Genomic DNA, 22,186 nt, shown 5'->3' on the forward strand with positions numbered 1-22,186 from the left:
TTCAGATGTTCAATAATGGTCTCCTAACCCTACTTCCTTGCTTGTTTGTTTTTTTTAAATAATTTTATTGGGGGTTCGTACAACTCTTATCCCAATCCATACATCCATCCATTGTGCTAAGCACATTTGTACATATTTTGCCATCGTCATTCTCAAAACATTTGCTTTCTACGTGAGCCTTTGGTATCAACTCCTCATTTTTCTCCCACCCCGCTCCCCCTCCCCTATGAATCCTTGATAATTTATAAATATTATTATCTTGTCATATCTTGCACCACCCGAAGTCTATTCTCTAATGCTTGCTAAGTGTAAGTTTGTTATTCACACTTTCATTTCAGTGCATTTATACAAAAAATAATTTAATTTCTATAACAAAAATACACACTGATGTTAGACCTTTATAAATTAAAAAATACATAAATAGGTATCACATGTATGACAATTATACTTTTTGGTATATAGGATTTCATATTTTTTCCAAACGGAATACACATTTTAGCTTATGAACATATAGTTTTAAACAATTCATAAATTCTATGTCATATTTTAAGTTCAATCATGCTCTATGAACTATTGTACCACTATAATGAGATATTAATGGATATTTAATTTCCTTAAAGCCTTTTTTTAAACTGTTATAAACCTTAAAAAATACCTTCAGATAGATCTAAATATTTTTGTGAAAATATGCTTGTTTCCTTCTTAGAAATATTTGCAGAAGCAGAACTGTGAAAACATAGTACAAGACTTATGAGACACTTAAATTTTTTTCATTTAGCAAGTGCTGTATCAGACCCAGAGTTAGAAATCCCCAAAGGAAGAGCAGTCTGCTTCTCTTGGACAAAAAGAATTCAAGAAAAAATTCATGCAGTGAGTTTCAGTAGTGAAATATTATATGGGCAAAACAGTCAATGATACAGGAAACATTAAAAGAAGATAGAAGGAATACAGAGAGTTGCTGTATCAAAAAGAACTAGTCAACATTCCATCATGTCAGGAGGTAGCATATGCATAAGATCTAATGGTACAGAAGGGAGAAGTCCAAACTGCACTGAAGGCACTAGCAAAAACCGTGCTCCAAGAATCGATGGACTACCCATTGAAATGTTGCAACAAGCTGCTGAAGCATGGGAAGTACATATTGACATATTCTGGGTAATTTGGAAGACCGATATTTGACTAATGACCAGGAGAGATCCATATTTGTATGTGTTTCAAAGAAAGGTTCCCAAAAATAATGCTGACACTACAGAATAGTATCATTGAGATCACGTGCAAGTAAAATTTGGCTGAAGAACATCCAACCAGTGCACTGACAGGGAAATGCCAGAGCTTCCGGCCGGTCTCAGAGAAGGGTGCAGAACAAGGGATATCATTGCTGATGTCCGACGGATCTTAGACTCAGACATATGAACAATTATCAAGATGGTGCAGGACTGGGAAGTGTTTCACTGTGGATTTAAAGAATACCAGAAAGAAGTTTACTTTGTTTATTGACCATGCCAAGGCAATGCACTATGGACAACCTTGAGAAGAATGGTAATCCCGGAATACTTCCTTATACTCCTGTGAAATTTGTAATGAATCAAGAGGCAATTGTAAGAACAGAACAAAGGCAGATTGCATGGTTTAAAATAAGGAAAGGCGTGTGTCATGATTGTATCCTCTAACCATATTATTCAATTTGTATGCTGATCATAGAAACCAACTTATAAGAAGAAGACTGTGGAGTCAGGATCAGAGAAAAGCTTATTAACAACCTGCAATATGCAGATGACACAATGTTGCTTGCTGAAATTGAGGAGAACTTCAAGTACTTGCTAATGAAGATTGAGGATGACAACCTTTAGTGTGAATTACAACTCCGTGTAAAGAACACCAAAATCTTCTCAACTGGTCCAATATGTAACATTATGATAACTAGAGAAATGGTTGAAGTCATCAAAGATTTTGTCTTGCTTGGATCCATAATCAATGCTGATGGAAGCAGCAAGCGAGCAATTAAAAACTAATTATATTGGGAATATCTACAGAAGGTATCTTTAAAATGTTGAAAGGGAAGAAGGTTACTTTTTGGAATAAAGCGTCCCAACCCAATCCCTGTTATTTTCAATTGCCTCATATACATGTGAAAGTTGGACGTTAATAAGGAATACCAGAGAAGAATTGATGCATGTGAATTACAGTGCTGGTGAAATATTATGGACTCTCAAGAGAATAAACAAATCTGTCTTAGAAGAAGTACAAGTAATATGCACTTTAGAGCCAAGGAAGGCGAGACTTCTTCTTTTGAATTTTGGACATGTTGTCAGGGTAGACCCTTCCCTGGAGAAGAACAAAGTGGTCCAGTAAAAGGTCAGCCCAACAGAGAAAGGCCCTCTGACAGAAACAACTGTGAAGATTGTGCAGGACCAGGCAGTGTTACACTCTGTTCTACTGAGTCAGAACTCACTCAGGGGGACCTGACAACAGCAACATCTCTGTTTATAAAAACCTTAGTCATGTATTGAGTTACCAGTTGGACTGCTAACCACAAGGTCAGCTGTTCAAATTCACCAGCAACTCCTGGAGAGACAAATGAGGCTTTCATCTCCTGCAAAGATGGGGTAGTTTTACTCTCTTCATTATCAATATGAGTCATAACTGACATGATAGCAGTAAATTTGACTTTTGGTTTGGATATCAGTTTATACTTCAGCACATTTTTAGAAAGAGTTCATTTGTTCATCAATTTATTCATAATAACTATTTTTTAAAATAATAAGCAAAATTGGCATCACACTCTTTTAGTCGTATTTCTGTTTGGAGTTAAGATAAATTATTTTACATGCCTTGTTAGCCTACCTTTTCTGTTGTTACTTTTTAAAATTTTATAACTACATCTCACATATTCAAAGATTATTAAAATTTTCATGTCCATCTGCTACCCTACTACTGAACCTATAAATATATGCATATAAATCTATTGCCCCCATAAACATAAATATATTTACATATGTACATGTCTGTATTTAGGCTTCTCTGTATGCACTTTGCCTCCTACTTCTTTCCTCTATTTCCTTTCGCTTTCCTCCCGACCCATTACCATGTTTGGCCTTCATTCTGGATTCAGTAGTTCCTCTCAGTTACCTTGGTCTTGGTACCTCGCCCTGCTAAGCAGCCATTGCAGGATACCCATCTTCCCGACATGATCACTGAAGACAGCCGTGTGTGTAAGCAAATGTGGTGAAGAAAGCTGATGGTGCCCGGCTATCAAAAAAAAAGATAGCGTCTGGGGTCTTAAAGGCTTGAAGGCAAATAAGCGGCCATCTAGCTCAGAAGCAACAAAGCCCACAGAGAAGAAGCACACGGCCTAAGCGAACACAAGGTGTTGAATGGACCATGTAGCAGATACAAAGGAACAAAAACAATTATTGGGTGATCACCTTCCTCACATAATGGCTGAAGACGAAAGTGTGCATAAGCAAGTGTGGTGAAGAAGGCGGATGGTGCCCGGCTACTGAGAGATATAGCGTCTGGGGACTTAAAGGCTTGAAAGCAAACAAGCGGCCATCTAGCCCAGAAGCAACCGAGCCCACACGGAAGCAGCACACCAACATAGGTGACCATGAAGGACAGAGGAGACCAGGTCTCCAACATCAAAGGTGGGGTGGTGGTGAGAATCACATCACCGTGAAAGAGGGGGAGTGCATGATGGGGACCCAATGCCCACCTGTAGAGAGCTGAACACCCCTTCCAGAGGGGTAGTGAGGAGGAGATGGGCCACACAGGGTTCAGTGTAACAACAATGAAACTCAAAACCTTCCTCTAGTTCCTGAACGCTTCCTCCCCTCCCAATCATTATGACCCCAATCCTACCTTGCCTTGCGGACCTGGTTGTACCAGAGGATGTACAGCGGTGCAGTGGGGATCTGGAGGCACAGGGAATCTAGGACAGACGAACCCTTCAACACCAGCGGTGGGAGAGGCGACACCAGGAGGGAAGGGCATGTAGAAAGGGAGAACCGATCTCGGAGATCTATGTGTAACCTCCTCTCTGGGAGATTGTCAAGGGGGAGGCGGGTGAGGGGAGACGCCGGGGAGTGTAAGATAAGATATAATAATTATTTATAAACTATCAAGGGACCAGGGGTGGGATCGGGGAGGGAGGGGGATGGGGGAAAAAAAGGGAAGCCAAGCTGATTCCAGGAACCCAAGTGGAAGGTGAATTAAGAGAGTGACGAGTGCAACGAATGTATAAGGGTGCTTTGCTCATTTGATGTGTGCACAGATTGTGATAAGAGCCTTATGAGCCCCAATAAAAAGATTAAAAAAAGAAAGAAAGAAAATGATTAGGGCAAAGAATGTACGGATGTGCTTTATACAATTGATGTATGTATATGTATATGTATATGTATATGTATATGTATATGTATATGTATATGTATATGTATATGTATGGATTGTGATAAGAGTTGTATGAGCCCCTAATAAAATGTAAATAAATTAAAAATTTTTTTAATATATATTACTTTTTCCTTGATATTTATACATTAAATTGTTGAACATAACTTTTCTCTAACCCATACCCTTCATCCTTTTTTCCCCAAACTGTGATAAAATACCATTGGCCATTCTAAAGTATATAACACAGGGCATTGCCATTCAATGATGTACTTGATATGTCTCCTTTAGGCATCGTCTTTGTAACACCCACCAAACTACTGGGTGAGATTGTGCAGCTGATGGGTCTGGGTAAGAGAAGGTGGGCTAAGATGCTGGGAAAATTATATAATTTAGCTGCGAGTGATTATTAGAAGTATCAAGTGTGCTTATAAAAACCTGGAACTCTAATGTGAGGGATTGGTCCATTGTACCATCCTACTAAGTATAAAATGAGCCATGTAAGATTTGGGGGTGTATGGGGGAATTTATCATCAAGGACAAGACGGAGAGGCCAAGGACCAGAGAGGTATGCCTGTGGACATAGAATAGTGATGAATCTGACCCAAGAACTATACCCTGAGCATTTCTGATCCTATTGTAATCTGATAACTATTGCAATAAGCCCTATCATCTGTGCGGTTATGTGGCCATTACAGTAGACTATTGAACTTGGCAAAGAGGTAAAGAGAGCTGTAGGAGAGATGATTGTTGTGACCTTTGGTAAAGAAGATTAGAGGGTGTACGTTTATTTTATCTGATCAAACTCACACCAATCAGCCTTGTGATGTGATTCTCCTCACCTCTACTGAAGTCAGAAGTCAGATGTTGCCTCCTTGCCATTTTTTTTAACAAGCATTCAGTACATTCATAACGTTGTTCAACTGTTACCTCTCTGGATCAGGTTTTTCATTCCTCTACACAAAATCTCATGGCATACTCTCTAAGCAATCACTGCCTTACTCTCTGTCACGCCCTGGCAACTACCAATTTGCTGTCTCCGTACATTCCTTTAGCCTTTCTAGATGTTTACTATCAGTGGAATCTAATGGCATGTGGTGTTTTCTTTCCTTCACTTAGCATAGCCTTTTCAAGGTTCTTTATGTTATAATATATCGATGGGTTAATTATTTTTATGGATGAATAATATTCTGGTATATTAATATGATATATATTATTCATTCATTTGCTGGCAAGTATTTGGATTGTTTCTACTTTTGGGCTATTGTGAACAGAGCTGTTATAAATGTTCATGGAAAAGGTTTTGTTTTAGTATTTGTTTTCAATTCATTTTTGATCGAAATGTCTGGGTCCTATAGTAAAGCTATTTTTTACTTGTTGAAGATATTTTCTTATTCTCACTCTTAACCCTTCTCTTCAGGAGATCATATCAGTGAGCTCAAAGCAGTTGTTAGTGCATTGGAGGGTTGCTATAAGTTAGAATTGGCTCAATTGCAGTGGGATTTGGGTTTTAGTGTACGATAATAACTATTTACCTGACTATATGAATTTCTTGGGCCTAACAGAGCAAATACATAAATCATCTCTGTGTTCTCAATGTTTAACCAAAGGCCTTGTGTATGTATGATATTCAATTGGATTAAATTGAACCATTAAGCTTTCTAAACCTTTATTCCTGCAGGCAGCATCAAACTGTATACATTTTCTACCCTGTGCTTTAGCAGGAAGAACTGTTATTTCCTCTACTTATCCCTGGTGACCTAGTGTTTCAGTGCTTAGTTGCTAACCAAAAGATTGTCAGGTTGAAGCAACTAGCGACTCTACTGGATACAGATGTGGCAGTGTGCTTCTGTGAAGAGGACAACCTGGAAGACCCTACGAGACAATGCTACTCTGGCCTGCAGGCTTGCTATGAATCAGAGTTAACATGGTGTTGTAGGCTGGATTTGGGGTCTAATACCTATAAGAATGGCACAGGGCCAACAACTGAAGGAGAATAAAACTCATCAGCCCAAGGCCTATTTATATGAGTTGGAGGTCCACCGGGCCTCCCCCCTTCCCCCTTCTTTACCAATTGTAACATCAACTGTCCCTCCAAGACAGTCTCTACTTCCCTGCTGGATTCAGTAATTTATTGCAGTGGCCACACAGCACTCACAGGTCACAGTCACACCAAGCAAACGCTGAACTCCCAGTCAGGATGTCCAGGCCGGCTCGCAGCAGCCCTATGGGACAAGAGAGGACTGCCCTGTAGATTTCTGAGACTGTTTCCAGGGTGCGGGGAATAAGCCCTGTCTTTCTCCCTTGGAGCAGGTGCTGGTTTCAAACTGCCTACCTGCAGATCATAGCCCAGGGTTTAACTCCTACACCACCAGGGCTCCATGTATGTGTGATGGAGGAGGAGAGTTGACCGCTTACAATCAGCATCAGAAATGTTCAAGACATACTCTTTTTCAGAGTGTCTAGTCCCAGCCATGGTCATAGGAAGGCTTTTCTTTGACATTTGGTGTCTCAAGTACATGGTTCTTTGCCCTTGGTCTTATTCAGGCAAATGCTACAACGTTCTGTAAACCCTGTTGATAATTGCCCGAAGTACACATATCCTAAGACTTAGAAAACTACTGTAAAACCTGCAGTTTGATTCTCTTTGTGGACCTGGAAGCCCACAATTCTGTCTAGTGCTCTGGCTCTTAGTTCTTGCTGGGGCAGCTCCTCTGTCACTACTCTGAAGATTTTATGTGATACAGTTTCTTAGGGATAAAAGAGAAGCTGCAGTGTGCAGGGATCTCAGAGTCCAGAGGATATAACAATTCCTAGCTCTTCTTTTTTGATGGTTGCAACACCTCTATCCCTTTCTTGCTTCTGAAATGGCTATTTTTTTACCTAGCAGAATGGCAAAATCAACTAATACCCAAGTTAGAGTTCCAAGTTTCTACAAACACAATTCACTTTGAAAATGAACAGCTACTCGCAACAGCATCATATAACCACCAGTGTTTCCTCCAACTTCTCAGATCCTGACCTATCAGGGAAAGAGGAAGTACACCCAATCAGCATGGGTAGCAGAGTCATTATTAAGGAACTCACTGTGTAATCATATAGAGTAATTACAGGCTTTTATTTGCCACAGGAAATTGAAGGATTTATATTCATCAAAGCATTGTTCACTATTTAAAAGTAATAAGCTCATGTATGGATATTATTTATTTTAATAAATATTCATTTTATATGAATACTTGGCACTTTTTATATGTTAATAAAATTCTTTGGGATGAATTTTTAATAAAAATGATTATGAAAACACTTTCTAAATATATCATATTCTCCTTAGTGGAAATCATATTTTCAAGATAAAATGAGTAATTAATCAGTACAAAACTTTTTTGGTCAAAAATTAGGGTATCTAATTATGGATAATTTACCTATTTGAAACAGATAAACTCAAAGTCCACGGTAAACTCTCCATTACACTTTTAAACACATGCAGCTCTTTGACACTATCGCTTTCCGCATGATCCTACTACTAAAATTAAATGTAAATATTTAATAAAGATTCTCCCTCTTTGAATCTAATGTGTTAGCTTCAACTAAAGTCCAGACATGCGTTTGAAGATTTGCACATTTAGAGGATGAGCTGGGGTGAGTAGTCATTATGACATTATATCTTTTAAAGTAGTTTTCCTTTGCTCATTTGCTATTTCCCCTATGTTGGCAGATTGTAGCAGCCTAGTCATTCAGGGCAGTAATAGACTTGAAATGGCTTGGTTCACAAAATGTCTTGGGGCATAAAACTTCTGTAATTTCAGATAAGTATATATTATCATTCTGTTATAAATGGGAACACAAAATGAAACAAATCAATAGTATAAGCCGCACACAGTTCATGTTGTTTATTAAAACATCGTATTTACTGATAAGAATATGGTTGTGTCCACCTAATTACCCACAAGATATTTCCAAGCATGTCCATAGTGCAATAAATAGCAGTGACAGTGATAATGGAAATCACAAAGGAGACGCATTTATAATCTTACAAATATGTTATAAATCTTTAGATGAGCTTGTAGAAAAGCAAAGGGAAAATGTTAGTGGAGATCCATCTTAATGAACATTTTAGATTTCAATTTTTTACTTTTTCAAATAACTGTACAATCTCAACTTAGACATAGTTTATTTCTTAACTTATATCATATTTTCATGACTGTTCTACAAGAAATTTCACATTAGTTTTATGTTACAATAAGCAAGTGTAATATTCAATGAAAAAAATTGGAAATGATATAAATGAAAAGTACTCTTCAAATTGGTTTAATCCAATGCCTGATTTAGCTAACAAAAACAAAAATAAGGTGGGTAAAGCTTACTCTTTTATTAAATAATTGTAATGCTAACATACTAATTCTCATGTGATTTCTAAAAATTAGTATTTTAACCAACACATTCACATTACTTTAAATCATACATACTTTTGTTTTCTCAATCCTAATAGTGTTTGCTACAGGTATGGTGACTACCTTACTATGGTTTGCTTGCGGCATTTCAGTTTCAAAACTGAAAATCCCATGTCTTGGGAATTCTCTAAATCCTGGGTAAATAAAATGTTTGATGACTCTAGTCATCTGCCTATTGTCATAAATGAACACAATACAAATAATAAGACAGTGAGTGCTATTCATAGGAATTAAAATTCACTTGGGAAGTAAAAGCATAATTTAGTTATGCTGGTTGTGAAGTGTCCTGTGGTGCCAAGCTTGTTTCACAGGAAATAACAACAATGAAACAGAAAAGAGTCCTATTTAAAACATACAGGTTTAACAATAATGTTTTAAAATCAACTTAATGAAATACTTACTTTTGTAAAAATTCTTCAGAGCCACATATATTTAGAAGATAATCATTAGGGTACAACTGGTCATTTCTATAAAAATGTAGAATTTCTGCAATTAAATCTCTGACGAGATAATTAGCTAAAAAACAAAAGAATATCACAAAAGTTAAGAGAAGAGCTTCTTATGTATTGACAGAATAAGTTGATGAGCATTAAAAAACATATGAACATATTATGGAACTATTCTAACGATGCAGCTCCATCAAGAGGAATTAAAATGAGATGCATTTCTCTTTTTTGTCTGGTTAGCTTTGTGGATAAATTTGATAAATGATTACATTTATTTATCAGATATCTGTTTTCGTGGAACATAACAAACAATATGGCATCCATATGAGAAAACAATTGTGTACACCGGAGTGGTATCTAATTTATGTTCTATTTTTATGATGCTCTGGTGTAAGTACTCTGAGGAACCTAGGGGATATAAAGCCATAGCCTGACACAAATCCCTGAAATGCAGTCCTCCTTCTGATTTAAACTTAAGTGACATAAGTTGTCAACTCCAAGGATAACATCATGATAAAAATACCTGAATTATCTGGAATATTTTCAGAGCATTTATATTATTAATATTCAAGTTCATACAGCAATATTGAAGATGATATATAATTCTTCACATTGGTTTATTGACTTTCTAAGACTAAGATTGAAAAATAGTGTAGATTTGACTGAATTATATATAGTTTGTTAGCAGGCATATTATTTCATTTCTTTGACCCATTTTTTTCATGGATTTAAAAAGATTTATGATAGTATGGCTTACTTCTCTCAGGAATCTGATATCAGAGTAATATAAAAACAACAACCGTTAAGTGTATTCGGTAATTTAGGAAGTGCCTTATCATTGAAGTGGGAGAAAGATGAGGCTCTTCTATTCCTGTAAACAGTTACAGTGTCAGAAAACCCACAGGGGATTGCTGAGTACACATTGATTCATAGCAGTGAGTTTGGCGTTTGATTGTAATTGAAAACGGTTACTGGGATATAATAATTATGTTGTTGTTAGTTGAGGTCAAGTTGATACTGACTCACAGCAAACTCTTGTGTGCAAAATATAACTAATCCAAAGGGTTTTCATGGCTATAATATTTTGAAAGCAGATTGCTATAATTGTCTTCTGAGGTGCCCCTTGTTTGAGCAGAACCACCAACTTTTTGGCTCCTGAGTACTTAATTATTTTCACCACCCAGGACTGCTCTGCTAGTAAACTAAAGAAACAAACTCGATTCTGACTCACTGTAAGCTACAAGACAAAGTAGAACTGCCCCCATGGTTTCATAGACTGTAACTCTTTTCACTCTGACTCACGACCATAAAGTCAACACTGACCTATCGCAACACCCTTTGGTTTTCCAAGACTGTAACTGTTTATAGGAGTAGATTATCCAGTCATCTCCTGCAGAGCTGTTGATAGTTTTGAACTGTTGACAATGCGGTTAGTGGTCCAATTTCAGACTACACCACCAAGGTCCCATTTCTATGATAATAGCTACCTACTACTTCACTAAACATTTATTTTACCAAATGACTTATACACAATTATTTTGCTTAAAACCAAGCCCACTGCCACTGAGTCAACTCCAAAACATAGAAATCATATAGGACAGCATTATTAAAAACCTTGTCCTTCCTCCACCTTCTTCTCTGGACCAAAACATAAGTGTACTATAGGGTAAAATAATTCGCTTTCTAGAATTCTTTTTGTATAATCTCTTCCTCTCAGTCCTTACATGAATGTATCATTTAATATATTCTGCAACTGAATTGACTTGTTATGTTGGGATTTGTCTATACTTATCTCATTTTCTTAATAATAATCATGTGAATATATATACATATATAATAGATAATTCATAGAGCTCCTTATTATAATCCAGTTGTGTTGATTTTTGATTCTTTTATATAAACCATACTTAACCCAAAATTCAAGACATGATATGACAGCAATGAATCCACAGATTGTGAAATTAACTCTGAAGTCCAATGGCCTCAATTAATACATTAAAAGAAAAAGGCTGAGGACTGGCTCAGAAAATATAACACAATAATCTGTTGCCTGCAACAGACACAGCTTAAGTGCATGGACAAAAATAAACTAAGAATAAAAGGCTAGAAGAAAGTATACCAGGCAATAAGCAACTTTAAAAAAGCAGGGATGATAATTCTAATCTCTAACAAAATTGACCTCAAGGTTCAAAATATAAAAAGAGACAAGGAGGAATACTTCATAATGCTAAAAGGATCAGTAAACCAGGAACCAGTTGAATATTTAATCGCCCTACAATGAAGCAGTGAAGTTCAAACTGTTAAAAAAGATGAAAAAAGAAATCACAGATTCAACAATCATAGTATATGACTTTAATACTTTACTATCAGAGAAATATAGGTCACTGGAAAGAAGCTCATCAAAGAGATTATAGAGCTAAACACTAGGCCACTGGGCCTGATAAACATATATAGAGGTCAGAGATAGCTGGATATCAATAAATGCATATATGAAAAAAGAAGAGAGGCTTATGACTGATACATTATCACAAAATGTCCAACAACTAGAACAGAGTCAACAGAACAATCCCTCCAATAGCAAAAGAAAAGAAATAATTAACATCAGGGCAGAGTTAAACCAGTGGGAAGACAAGAAAATGATGCAAAAGATTAATGCAGCAAAAATCTGGTTCTGTAAAAGGATCAACACAATTGACAGACCTCTGGAAAACCTACCCAAGGGAAGGGAGGAGTAAACATCAATAGGCAGAATGAGGAATGAAATGGGAAATCACAACAGGCCCCAGTGAGATTAAAAGGATAATCACAAAGTACTATGAAGGACTATAGTCTAATGAATTCAGAAACTTGGAAGACATGGATAAATACTTAGAAAAAATAGTTCTCCTCTAGATTATCTCAGACAGAGATCAAGAACCTCAACAACCCCATAGTGAAAGAAGATATAGATCGGGTTATCAAGAAGCTACCAATGAATAAAGGCCCCGGCCATATGGCTTCACAGGGGAATTCTACACCAAGCATTCAAAGAAGAGTTGATACCAATCCTCCACAAAGTATTCCAGAGCATAGAAAAGGATGTCAAACTCTCAAACTACGAAGCCAGTATAACTTTGATACCCAAACAGGGCAAAGGCCCACAGGTATAGGGAACTACAGACTGATATCTCTAATGAACATAAATGCAAATATCCTTAACAAAATATTAGTCAATAGAATACAAAAGGACTTAATACGTACCATCCACCACAACCATGTAGGATTCATCCCAGGGATGCAGGGATGGTTTGACATCCCAAAATCCATTAATGTTATACACCACATTGATAAGAAAAAGTATAAGAACCATATAATATTGATAGATGCAGAAAAAAACATTTGACAACAACCAACACCCATTCCTAATTAAGGCACTCATGAAGATATGACTGGAAGGAAAATTCCTCAAGCTACTACAAACCATCTACAAAAGCTAATAGCCAACATTATAGTCAATAGAGAAAAGACAAAAACAATCCTAGTGAAAAAGGGTACCAGACAAGTATGCCCTTTGTCCCTGTTTCTATTCAATATCATACTGGAGGTCCTAGCTAACAATGTAAGACAGTGGAAGGACATTAAAGGGATCCAAATGGGACAGGAGGAGGTGAAACTATCACTATTTGCAGACGACATTATCCTGTACATTGAAAACCCAAAAGCTCCACAACGGGAGTACTTAAAGTGATAGAGGAATTTGGAAAGTGTCAGGATACAAGATCAACAAACAGATATCTATAGGTTCTCTATATAAACTGGACAGGACCATGGAAGAAGAGCTCATGAAAGCAGTATCCTTACAACTGAAATACCTAGGAATCAACAACAAAAACTAACGAACTCTACAAGGAAAATTACAAGACTACAGGAAATGAAAAGAAACCTCCACAAATGGAAGAACACCCCATGCTCCTGGATTGGATGTAGTGGATTTACTACATGGTTCAACGTAGTAAATATGTCAACTTACCCAAAGCACTATATAAGTTTAACGCTATTCCAATCAAATACCAACAAGTTCATATGAAAAGGGAAGAAGTCCAGAATTAGCAGAGAACTCCTCAAGAAGAAGGACAAAGTTGGAGGACTCGCTTTATCTAATTTTAACATCAATACAGCCACAGTGGTCAAAACAGTGTGGTACTGGCATAATGAGATACTCAGACCAGTGGAGAAGAACAGAAAGTCCAGAAGTAAAACCATCTGCATGTAGACAACTGATCTTCGATAAGTGTCTCCAAAGCATCAATTGGGAAGTGGATGCCCTTGTTACCAAGTGATGCTGGAAACAATGGATATCCTCATGTAAAAACAAATGAAACAAGATGTTTACCTCACCCCATGCACAAGAACAAACTCAAGGTGGAAAACAGAAGTAAAACCTAAGGCCATCAGGACCATCAAGGAAGGAATCAGGACAGGCCTAAGATCATTGGCCAAGGTAATACATAGGTTCACTGCAATAGGGAAGGGTACAAACACAGGTGAACTGGAAATTGAGAAATGGGATTTAATAAGAAGAGGGTAACAAGGTAACCCCCAGAATGGGATAGAATTTTTAGTAATGACACATCAGACATAGGTCTTATTATTAAAATCTACAACACCCTCTTAACCTGAAAACAGAAGAAAAACAGTTAACCCCCTAAGGAAGTGGGCAAAAGAACTGAAAAGAAATTTCCCTAGGGAGGAAATAAATACATGAGAAAGTGTTCCCATCCATTAGCCATAAGAGAAATGCAAATTAAAAAACTATGAGATACCATCTCATGCCCCTGAGGTTAGCCCAAATGAGAAAATCAGAGAGCAACAAATGTTGGGAAGTATGTGGTGAAATAGGAACTCTCCTCCACTGCTGGTGGTTTTGTAGATTTGTACAGCCACTGTGAAAGCGATCTGGTGATACTTAAAGAAAATTGATCTACCATATGACCCAGCCATTCCTCTACTGGGCATATACCCAAAGGAGGTAAAAAATAAAACACGACCAATCATCTGTGCTCCAATGTTTATTGTGGCACAATTAACAATTTAAAAGAGTTGGAAACAACCTAATTTCCACTGATAGATAAGTGGACTAGTAAACTCCGGCACTTACACATAATGGAGTACTATACAGAACTAAAAAGCACAGACGATCACATGAAACATGTCGTTTAATGGGAAGAGTTAGAAGGGATTATGCTAAGTGAGGTCAGCCCATCACAGAAGGACAAATATAACATGAGTCTCCTGAGGTAAGTATAATCAGCACAGTAGGAATAGAAGAAAAGACGCGTATTTCACAATGTACTGGTGGACGCAGAGGCAGTCGGGTGGAGGTCAGAACCCAAGGAGGTATATGTGAATCCAACATAATAAAGGGGAAAGGGGGAAGGAGGAGGGAGAATGTGCGGTGGGGGAAACAGGGCACTAACCCATCCAGGGGGAGAGTATTGGTTGTGTCTCCACAGAATTGAAGCTTGCATACAGACCACATGACGACGTGCCAAACCAGGAGGGCAATGTAACACATGAAGGAATGCATGAAAAGACTGGATTAAGGCCCCAACCAGACCCTACGTGACCCCCACCGTGCAAGTGTGTACCACAGAGAATGACACTAGACCTTCAGGTGGGGGGAAGGAACCGACTTACCATGCCCACACAGAAGCAAACCAAGAAGGCAAAAGTAAAAGGGGCAGTCAGCTTAGACTTCCTATAGGCATGCCAAGCCCAGAGGATGAGGTCCCTGCATGGAGCTGCTAAGGCACAGAGAGGACTGTGGGACTGCCAACAACTTAAGACATGCTGTCCCCTACGTGGAGCATACAGTGACAGGGGACAATGGGGACACACGGTGGGGAGACAATATGGGAATGGAGCATAACAGATCAGCAATCGGAGGAAAGCCCATCCACAGAATTCATGAGGAGCTCCAAGAATGGACTTCGGGTGAGGAGGGACAAGCCCGGGATAACCCCCAGGACCAGGGGGGAGGGACTCATGGGGACCAGAAAATAGACCTGGACCTAGATAGGCTTTCTTTTCTTTTTTCTTTCTTTCTTTCTTTCTTTCTTTCTTTCTTTCTTTCTTTCTTTCTTTCTTTTCTCATCCTTTTCTTTTTTCAACTATATTTTCTTATTGTTCAGACTAGGATATTGCTGGTTTGCCTACTTATATGAGACGGATATGGGAGGGAAGCCTGGGGAGGAGGCAATAGGGATAATGGCCCCAAAAGGTCTAGGGGGAAGAAGGAAGCAGGAGAAGAGTGTGGTGAGCAGATGGCGTCACAGACACCATGAATCAAAATCAACATCTAGGATAGGGTAGAGATCTTGTCAGTATTAAAACAACACCAAGCTAGTGGAGAAGAAGCACTAAGAGGTGGAAGAAGGGGGAAAGGAGGAGGCAAAAGAAAACAGAAGCAAGCTCTAGGAAGCAAAGACATAGATAGGGATATTAACAGAGGAGGGCACTTATGTAAATACATTAATCCATGAAAATAGAGGAATTGGCCTATGTACATATATTTATAAGGCAATGTACTGAGGATGCAGATGGGCCTCAGGACTCGGCTCATACGTTTCCTCAATACAAGAACATTTTGTTCTAATGAATTGGCATTCTGTGATGTTCCCCCTCCTGCCCCCCACCTACATCCATCCCCCCACTCCCCACCCTACATGATTGCTGAAGACAAAATGGATGCATAAGCAGATGTGGTAAAGACAGGGGATGGTGCCTGGCTATTAAAAGATATAGTGTCTGGGGTCTTACAGGCTTGAAGTTAAACAAGTGGCCATCCAACAGTGAAGCAACAGTCCACATAGAAGAAGCACACCAGCTGGTGTGATTGTGAGGTGTCATCGAGACCAGGCAATGGGCATCAGAACATTCATAAAGAGCAGTAAACAAACAAAAATTCATTGGTGAGAATAGGGGTTGGGAAGGTTGGAGGGGATAGCCAAAGCCCATCTTTGGACAATGGAACTTCCCCCCACAGAGAGTCCGCCAGGAGGGGATGAGTCAGTCAAGGTGCAGTAGAGCACTAATGGATCACGCAATATACCTCTGTTCCCTTGAGGCCTCCTCACCCCCACTCTCATGACCCCAGTGCCGCTTCCCACTCTGACTACACAGGAGCATGTACATAACTATAGGAAAGAGGTAAACCTCACAACACATGGAAGCCAGGAACAGGAATGGGAGTAGAGATACCAAAAGGGTAAGGGGTAGTGGGCTACAGGGAAGGAGGTGGGCACCGATTGCAATGAATGGCACATAACCACACACCCCTATCCAGGGAGAAGAACAACAGAAACCAGAGGGGAATGGAGACAGTGGTTGGTGTGAGATTTGAAAATAATTAACGGTCTATAATCTATCAAGAGGCCAGGAGAGGTGGGTGGGGGCAGGAGGAAAAGAGGAGCGGATCCTCAGGGCTCAATGGAAAGTAAATGTCTAGAAAAGAACAATGAAGTATATGTACTAATATGCCTGATACAATTGATGTATGGCTTGTAACAAGAGTTGTAAGAACTCCCAATAAAATTATCTAAAAAAAAAATAAAAAACAAATGTTGCCACAAACTGATAAACCTCTGGAAGCATTCACTCTTATAAGCCAGGAAATATGGAAGAGAGGTAAGGTATTTTGCTAATTGACTGGAAGGGATCCAAATTTGTACCCATTCCAAAGGAAAGTGACCCAAGAGAATGCTCAAACTGCAGAACAATATCATTAGTTTCACACGCAAGTTCAATTTTGCTGAAGATCATCTGCTTCAGAAGTACAGTAACAGGAAGCTGTCACAGGTTGAGAACTGATTCAGAAGACAATGTGGAACAAGTGACATCATTGCTGGGGTCAGATAAATAGTGGCTGAAAGCAGAGAAGACCAGAAAGATGTATCCTTATGTTTTATTGACTGTGAAAAGGCATCTGATTGTGTGGATCATAATAAGCTCTGTATATCCTTGAGCAGGATGGATGTCACAGAATGCTACATTATGCTCATGCAGAATCTGTTCATGGACCAAGGGGCAGTTGTGTGAACAGAACAAGATAATATTCCATAGCTTAAAATTAAGAAGGGAATGTGCCAAAGTTATATCCTCTCATTGAACTGGTTCAATCTGCAAACAGCAAATAATCACAGAAGCTGGATTATATAAAGAAGAATATGGCATCAGGTTTAAAGAATATGCAGGTGATACAATCTTGTTTGCTCAAAATGAGGAGGACTTGAAGCATTTCCTGGTGAAGGTCAACAGGTGCAGCCATCCATGTGGATTACAACTCCTTGTGAACAAAAGAAACAAAACAAAATCCTCATAACTGGACAAATAGGTAATATCATGATAAAGGGAAGAGAGATTGAAGTTGTTAATGAATTCTCATTGCTTGGATCCACCATCGTGCTCTTGGAATCAGCAGTCAAGAGACCAAGGGACAGATTGAATTGAGTGAATCTGCTGCACAAGATCTCTTTAAAGTGCTGGAAATAATGGTGGTACTTTAAGGGCAAAGGTGTGCTTGCTTCAAGCTCTGGTATTTTCAATTGTCTCATATGCATGTGAAACCTGGACATTGAATATGAAAGACAAAAGAGGAATCAATGCTTTTGAATTATGGTGCTGAGGAAGAATATTCAAAGTACCTTGGACTCTCAAAAAGTAAACAGATTTGCCTTAGAAGAAGAACAGCTAGAATGTTTCTTAGAGGCTATGATGGTGAGACTTCATCTCACATACTTTGGGCATGACTTGTCAGGAGAAACCAGTCTTTGGACAGGGACATGATGCTTAGCCAAGTAGCAGGGTTTGATAGTGGCTGCATCAATGGGTTCAACTATAAGAACCACTGTGAGGATGGAGCAGGGCTGGGCAGTGTTTCTTTAGGGGTACATTGGGTTGCTATGCATCTTCCTTGACTCCAAGGCACCTAGCAACAACAGATAGCTTGCTTTTGGCTATTATGTCTTAGATGCTCTTTTGTGACTTGTTTTACTGCTGTTTTTTTTTTAATATTTTAAGGGAAAGGTTTTTGAATTAAACTTCTTACCAGAATGTAATACAATTGACCTTCTCAGACCTATCACAGAAGGAAATAAAAAATAAAGAGTATAATGCTAGATTTGAAAAATGGGTGTTCGGGTGGTTCCAGGTGTCACCAAAACATGACTGGGGAAAGAAATAACAAAGGTCTTCAAGTAATTGAGTATTACAGTGTGCTTTTACTCTTAGAAAGGGTCTTAAATAAGCTTATTGTAATTTGGAGATTAGCCTAATTTGGTATGTAGTGAAGCCATAAGAAAATATGAGTATGGTCTGAGGCAAAACCGTGACTCTAAGGACTTCGACAAGAAGGGAGAACATTGTCAGTGTGTGATGACAGTGTATCTGAAAGACAGGCATTCTCTCCATTCACTACTCTGGCCCACCCCTTTCCAGGACCACAACCACTGTGCTAAGTGGAACATGCATACGTTTATTACTTTGCTGTCATTACCACCCCACACTACATGAACAATTTCAGAATCCGATTTCTAGCCACTACTTGTCTCCTGGGTTTTTGTCTGATGGATACTCATACATGTCCAATGCTACTTGTTAGATATTTCATTATTATTTTGAATCGAACCTGAAATCTTCTAAGCTGAAATCACCATGTTTCTCATCAGTCTAAGGTAGTTAGTTTATTGTGCCAACCTGGCCAAAAAACACATGTGGGGTTAATTGATGGGTAGAGGGTTAAATGGCTCTGTGAGCCTCACCTTTCTAGTTCTCAGATTTCTTGCTTTCTGATGGTCAGACTAGGGTGCAGCTGCCTTAGCCAGTTCCCTGCTTCAGCTGGCAAAGCTTACTTCCTGCAAGACATCCCTGAGGAGAAGCCACATGGACCTACCCTAATGCAGCCCTGGGTGTTGGAGCAGCTGTGTGGAGGTCCCTGCCAGCGCTGAGATGCTTACACATTTACTGACTTGGCTTTCCTCCTGCAGTCAGCATCATTGGTCTGTTTTGTGAGATGGAGGAGGGCTTTGTGGATTGTTGTCGGGCATATGGATTAATGTTAGACTTGTATGCTTGTTCCGCACTGGATTGGGATGTTTTCTTGATGTGCACTTACCCTTTATATAAAACTCTCTCGTTTGAGTTTCTGTGCATTTGTTTCTCTAAAGTACCCAGACTAACAGAGTCAATCACCAAGCATCTCTGAGTTACACTTCTTGGTCATGTTGTAACCCAGTAAGTATTAGACCTTGTTATAACAGATTTGGTCTTAGTGTTGTTATTTTGGCAGCTGATATTATCTTCCAATCTCTTTCATCTCTTACTCAACCAGGTCGTTCTCACATTCGTGACAATATTATATTGCTGACTTTCTTGAAAAGACCGAGAGGCCCCTTTAAAAAATTTTATATACTCTGCACCTCACATTCTAGTTTTCAGCCAACCCCCTCTATTCCTTTACGTCTCGTTTTAGAGATACCTCTACTTCCCCACCACCCCTATCAAATCTAATTAAACTATGATCTTTTTTACACATGGGACCACTTCCATCAAGTAATCCCTCTCTTTTTTATATATTCAAAATCCCCTGTTCACCACTGTTCTTTTTTTCTAAATGATTCCATTTCCATTTAACCTTCCAATAAAATCCTTCATCATTCTTTTGTTTCTTCCCTTTGTTGTGAAACTTTTCAAATTAGTAAACATATTCGGCTCACAGGCATTGTATACTCTTTAATTTCTTCAAAATTTTGTTTTAATTCCAACATTTAAAAAGACACAAGAGACCTCCTATTTATTATATCCAACTGAAATTCAAATGTTGCCTTTCTAAGAAAGGTTGGAGTTAGAAATAGGAATTTAGAGATCTTCATATAGAAGTAGCTGCAAGCTGGGGAAGAGAGGATTATTTGTTTATAACAGCTGTTCCTTTAAAAGGATGCGATTTCCTTATTCTTGGGGAAGCAGAATTCTTGAATGAAGCCCTCTTGTCCATTCTCATCCTTTTCGAGTAGGCTTGATGGCAAGTGGTTAAGTGTCTTCCTGTTGATTGAACAGTGATTCAAATTCACCAGCTGCCCCATAGGAGAAAGATGGTGCCGGTTGATTCCATAAAGAATTGAATCTTGGAAACCCTTTGAGGCAGTTCTGTTCCTTTCTATAGATTCTCTCTGAGTCAGATTCAGCTGATGGCAATGTTTTGTGTGTGCGCGTGTGTGTATTTTTTGTGTCTGTGTCTATTGTTTAATTTTATTGTTTCATGTATTTCATTATAGCAATATTTTCTTTTATAGAAATGTTCCTCCAAAACAATTTCAGACTATTTTAAAGCACATTTGAAGTACAAAAAAACACTCAAATAAGATAGACTACTTTGATGTTTTTCTCTTTTATGGCTACATCACCTTCTTTCTACTTCCTGTCCTCCACTCCCTCTTATTTCTTCTGCTAAATAATTACTCACATTGTTGAAGGTCTGGACTTTGAATCTCACACAGTAAAAACAATGGCCTAGTTATGTTCTGAAGCTTCTCAGAGAGGTAAAAGATATTTATTTTTTTAATTCCTAAATTCACAATTAGATGCCTAAAGAGGGATGCTGAAATTAAAGATTGTAGTTTGGAAGAAAGGAAAGGGTTGTCCTACTCCACGATTATTCACTCTTTTCAAGCAACTGAAGCCAACCTGGCCTAGACTCTGAGCCAGAGGTTCTCAACCTCTGGGTCCCAACCCCTTTGGGAATTGGACGACCCTTTCATGGGATCGCCCGATTCATACCAGTAACAAAATTACAGTCATGAAGCAGCATTGAAAATAATTTTATGGTTGGGAGTCACCACAATATGAGGATCTGTATTAGAGGGTTGCGGCGGTAGGGAGGTTGAGAACTACTGCTCCTTTACATTCTGATTAGATCAAAGTAAAGGCTACCTGATCTGGGATGGGCAATTCGAATTCATCTTTATAACATTGGAATTAAATCCAAAAGCGATATGGAATCTGCTGTAGGTGGCTGGCCAGATAGCACAGAAGCCTGAGGGTTCAGCTCTGGAGAAGCTGGAGAAGCAAAGAAAGGGCATTTGCAGAGAGTAAGAATAGCAGGGGAAATGAGAAGAGAAGCAGGGAGGATATGAGTGAGATCTACACAGGAAAGTTGAATTATTTATTCATTTTTCTTTGCGAACATTCCGAACTCTAGATAAATTCCTACTTTGAACTCCATAATGAAATCTGTTCTTACGGTATTCTTTCTGCATAATTGCCCAGACGTTGACGTCTGTTCAACCAGGTGGTTCTGACTGATGTATGAACCATCTTGTGGTGCTTACTAAATTTCATAGCATTAGAAAGAAAACGTGTAATAATAAAAGTACTTGGAGAGTAAAAGAAAAATGTATCATTGTGACCAGAAACAATGCCTTGATGAATAGAAACTCCATGTATGCATGTGAGAGTTGGATAAAAACAACGCAAAAGAAGACAAAGAATTGATAGGTTCATCCTATTTTGCGGGAAAGAATATATAGTGTATATCTTTCACCTCATTTCCTGTTGATTATCAGTATTGTTGAGTTCACTGTTATGGCTAATACTGCAATTAAAGATTGCAGTTTGGTGTACAAGAATTCACCACAATCATTTTATAGAATTAATAATCACCTGGTAACTTCGATATATGGTGTATACCTTTCAACCTTCCTCTATACTTCCACCTCATTTCCTCACAGCTTCTTTCCCCTTCTCAGGCTTCACTTGCTCTCTTCAAATCTACTTCCAAATCTAATTCTCCAGAACACAATACTCAAGACTTTGTGCTACCACGGCAGACCCCAGCAATCGGTTCAATATCTTTGTTGGTTTACGTCCAAAGTT

General features: G+C 38.6%; 1 protein-coding gene across 1 annotated transcript in view; it reads right to left on the reverse strand.

Annotated features, from left to right (window-relative positions):
- The window catches only part of PIK3C2G (phosphatidylinositol-4-phosphate 3-kinase catalytic subunit type 2 gamma), a 419,757-nt gene that overhangs the window by 388,736 nt on the left and 8,835 nt on the right, over window positions 1-22,186 (reverse strand). The window contains exon 4 of the mRNA XM_075553327.1: window positions 9,236-9,350. Within this exon, the coding sequence (XP_075409442.1) occupies window positions 9,236-9,350 (115 nt within the window). The remainder of the gene's footprint in view (window positions 1-9,235; window positions 9,351-22,186) is intronic.

The sequence above is a fragment of the Tenrec ecaudatus genome, chromosome 6, assembly GCF_050624435.1.
Source record: "Tenrec ecaudatus isolate mTenEca1 chromosome 6, mTenEca1.hap1, whole genome shotgun sequence".
Lineage (NCBI taxonomy): Eukaryota > Metazoa > Chordata > Mammalia > Afrosoricida > Tenrecidae > Tenrec > Tenrec ecaudatus.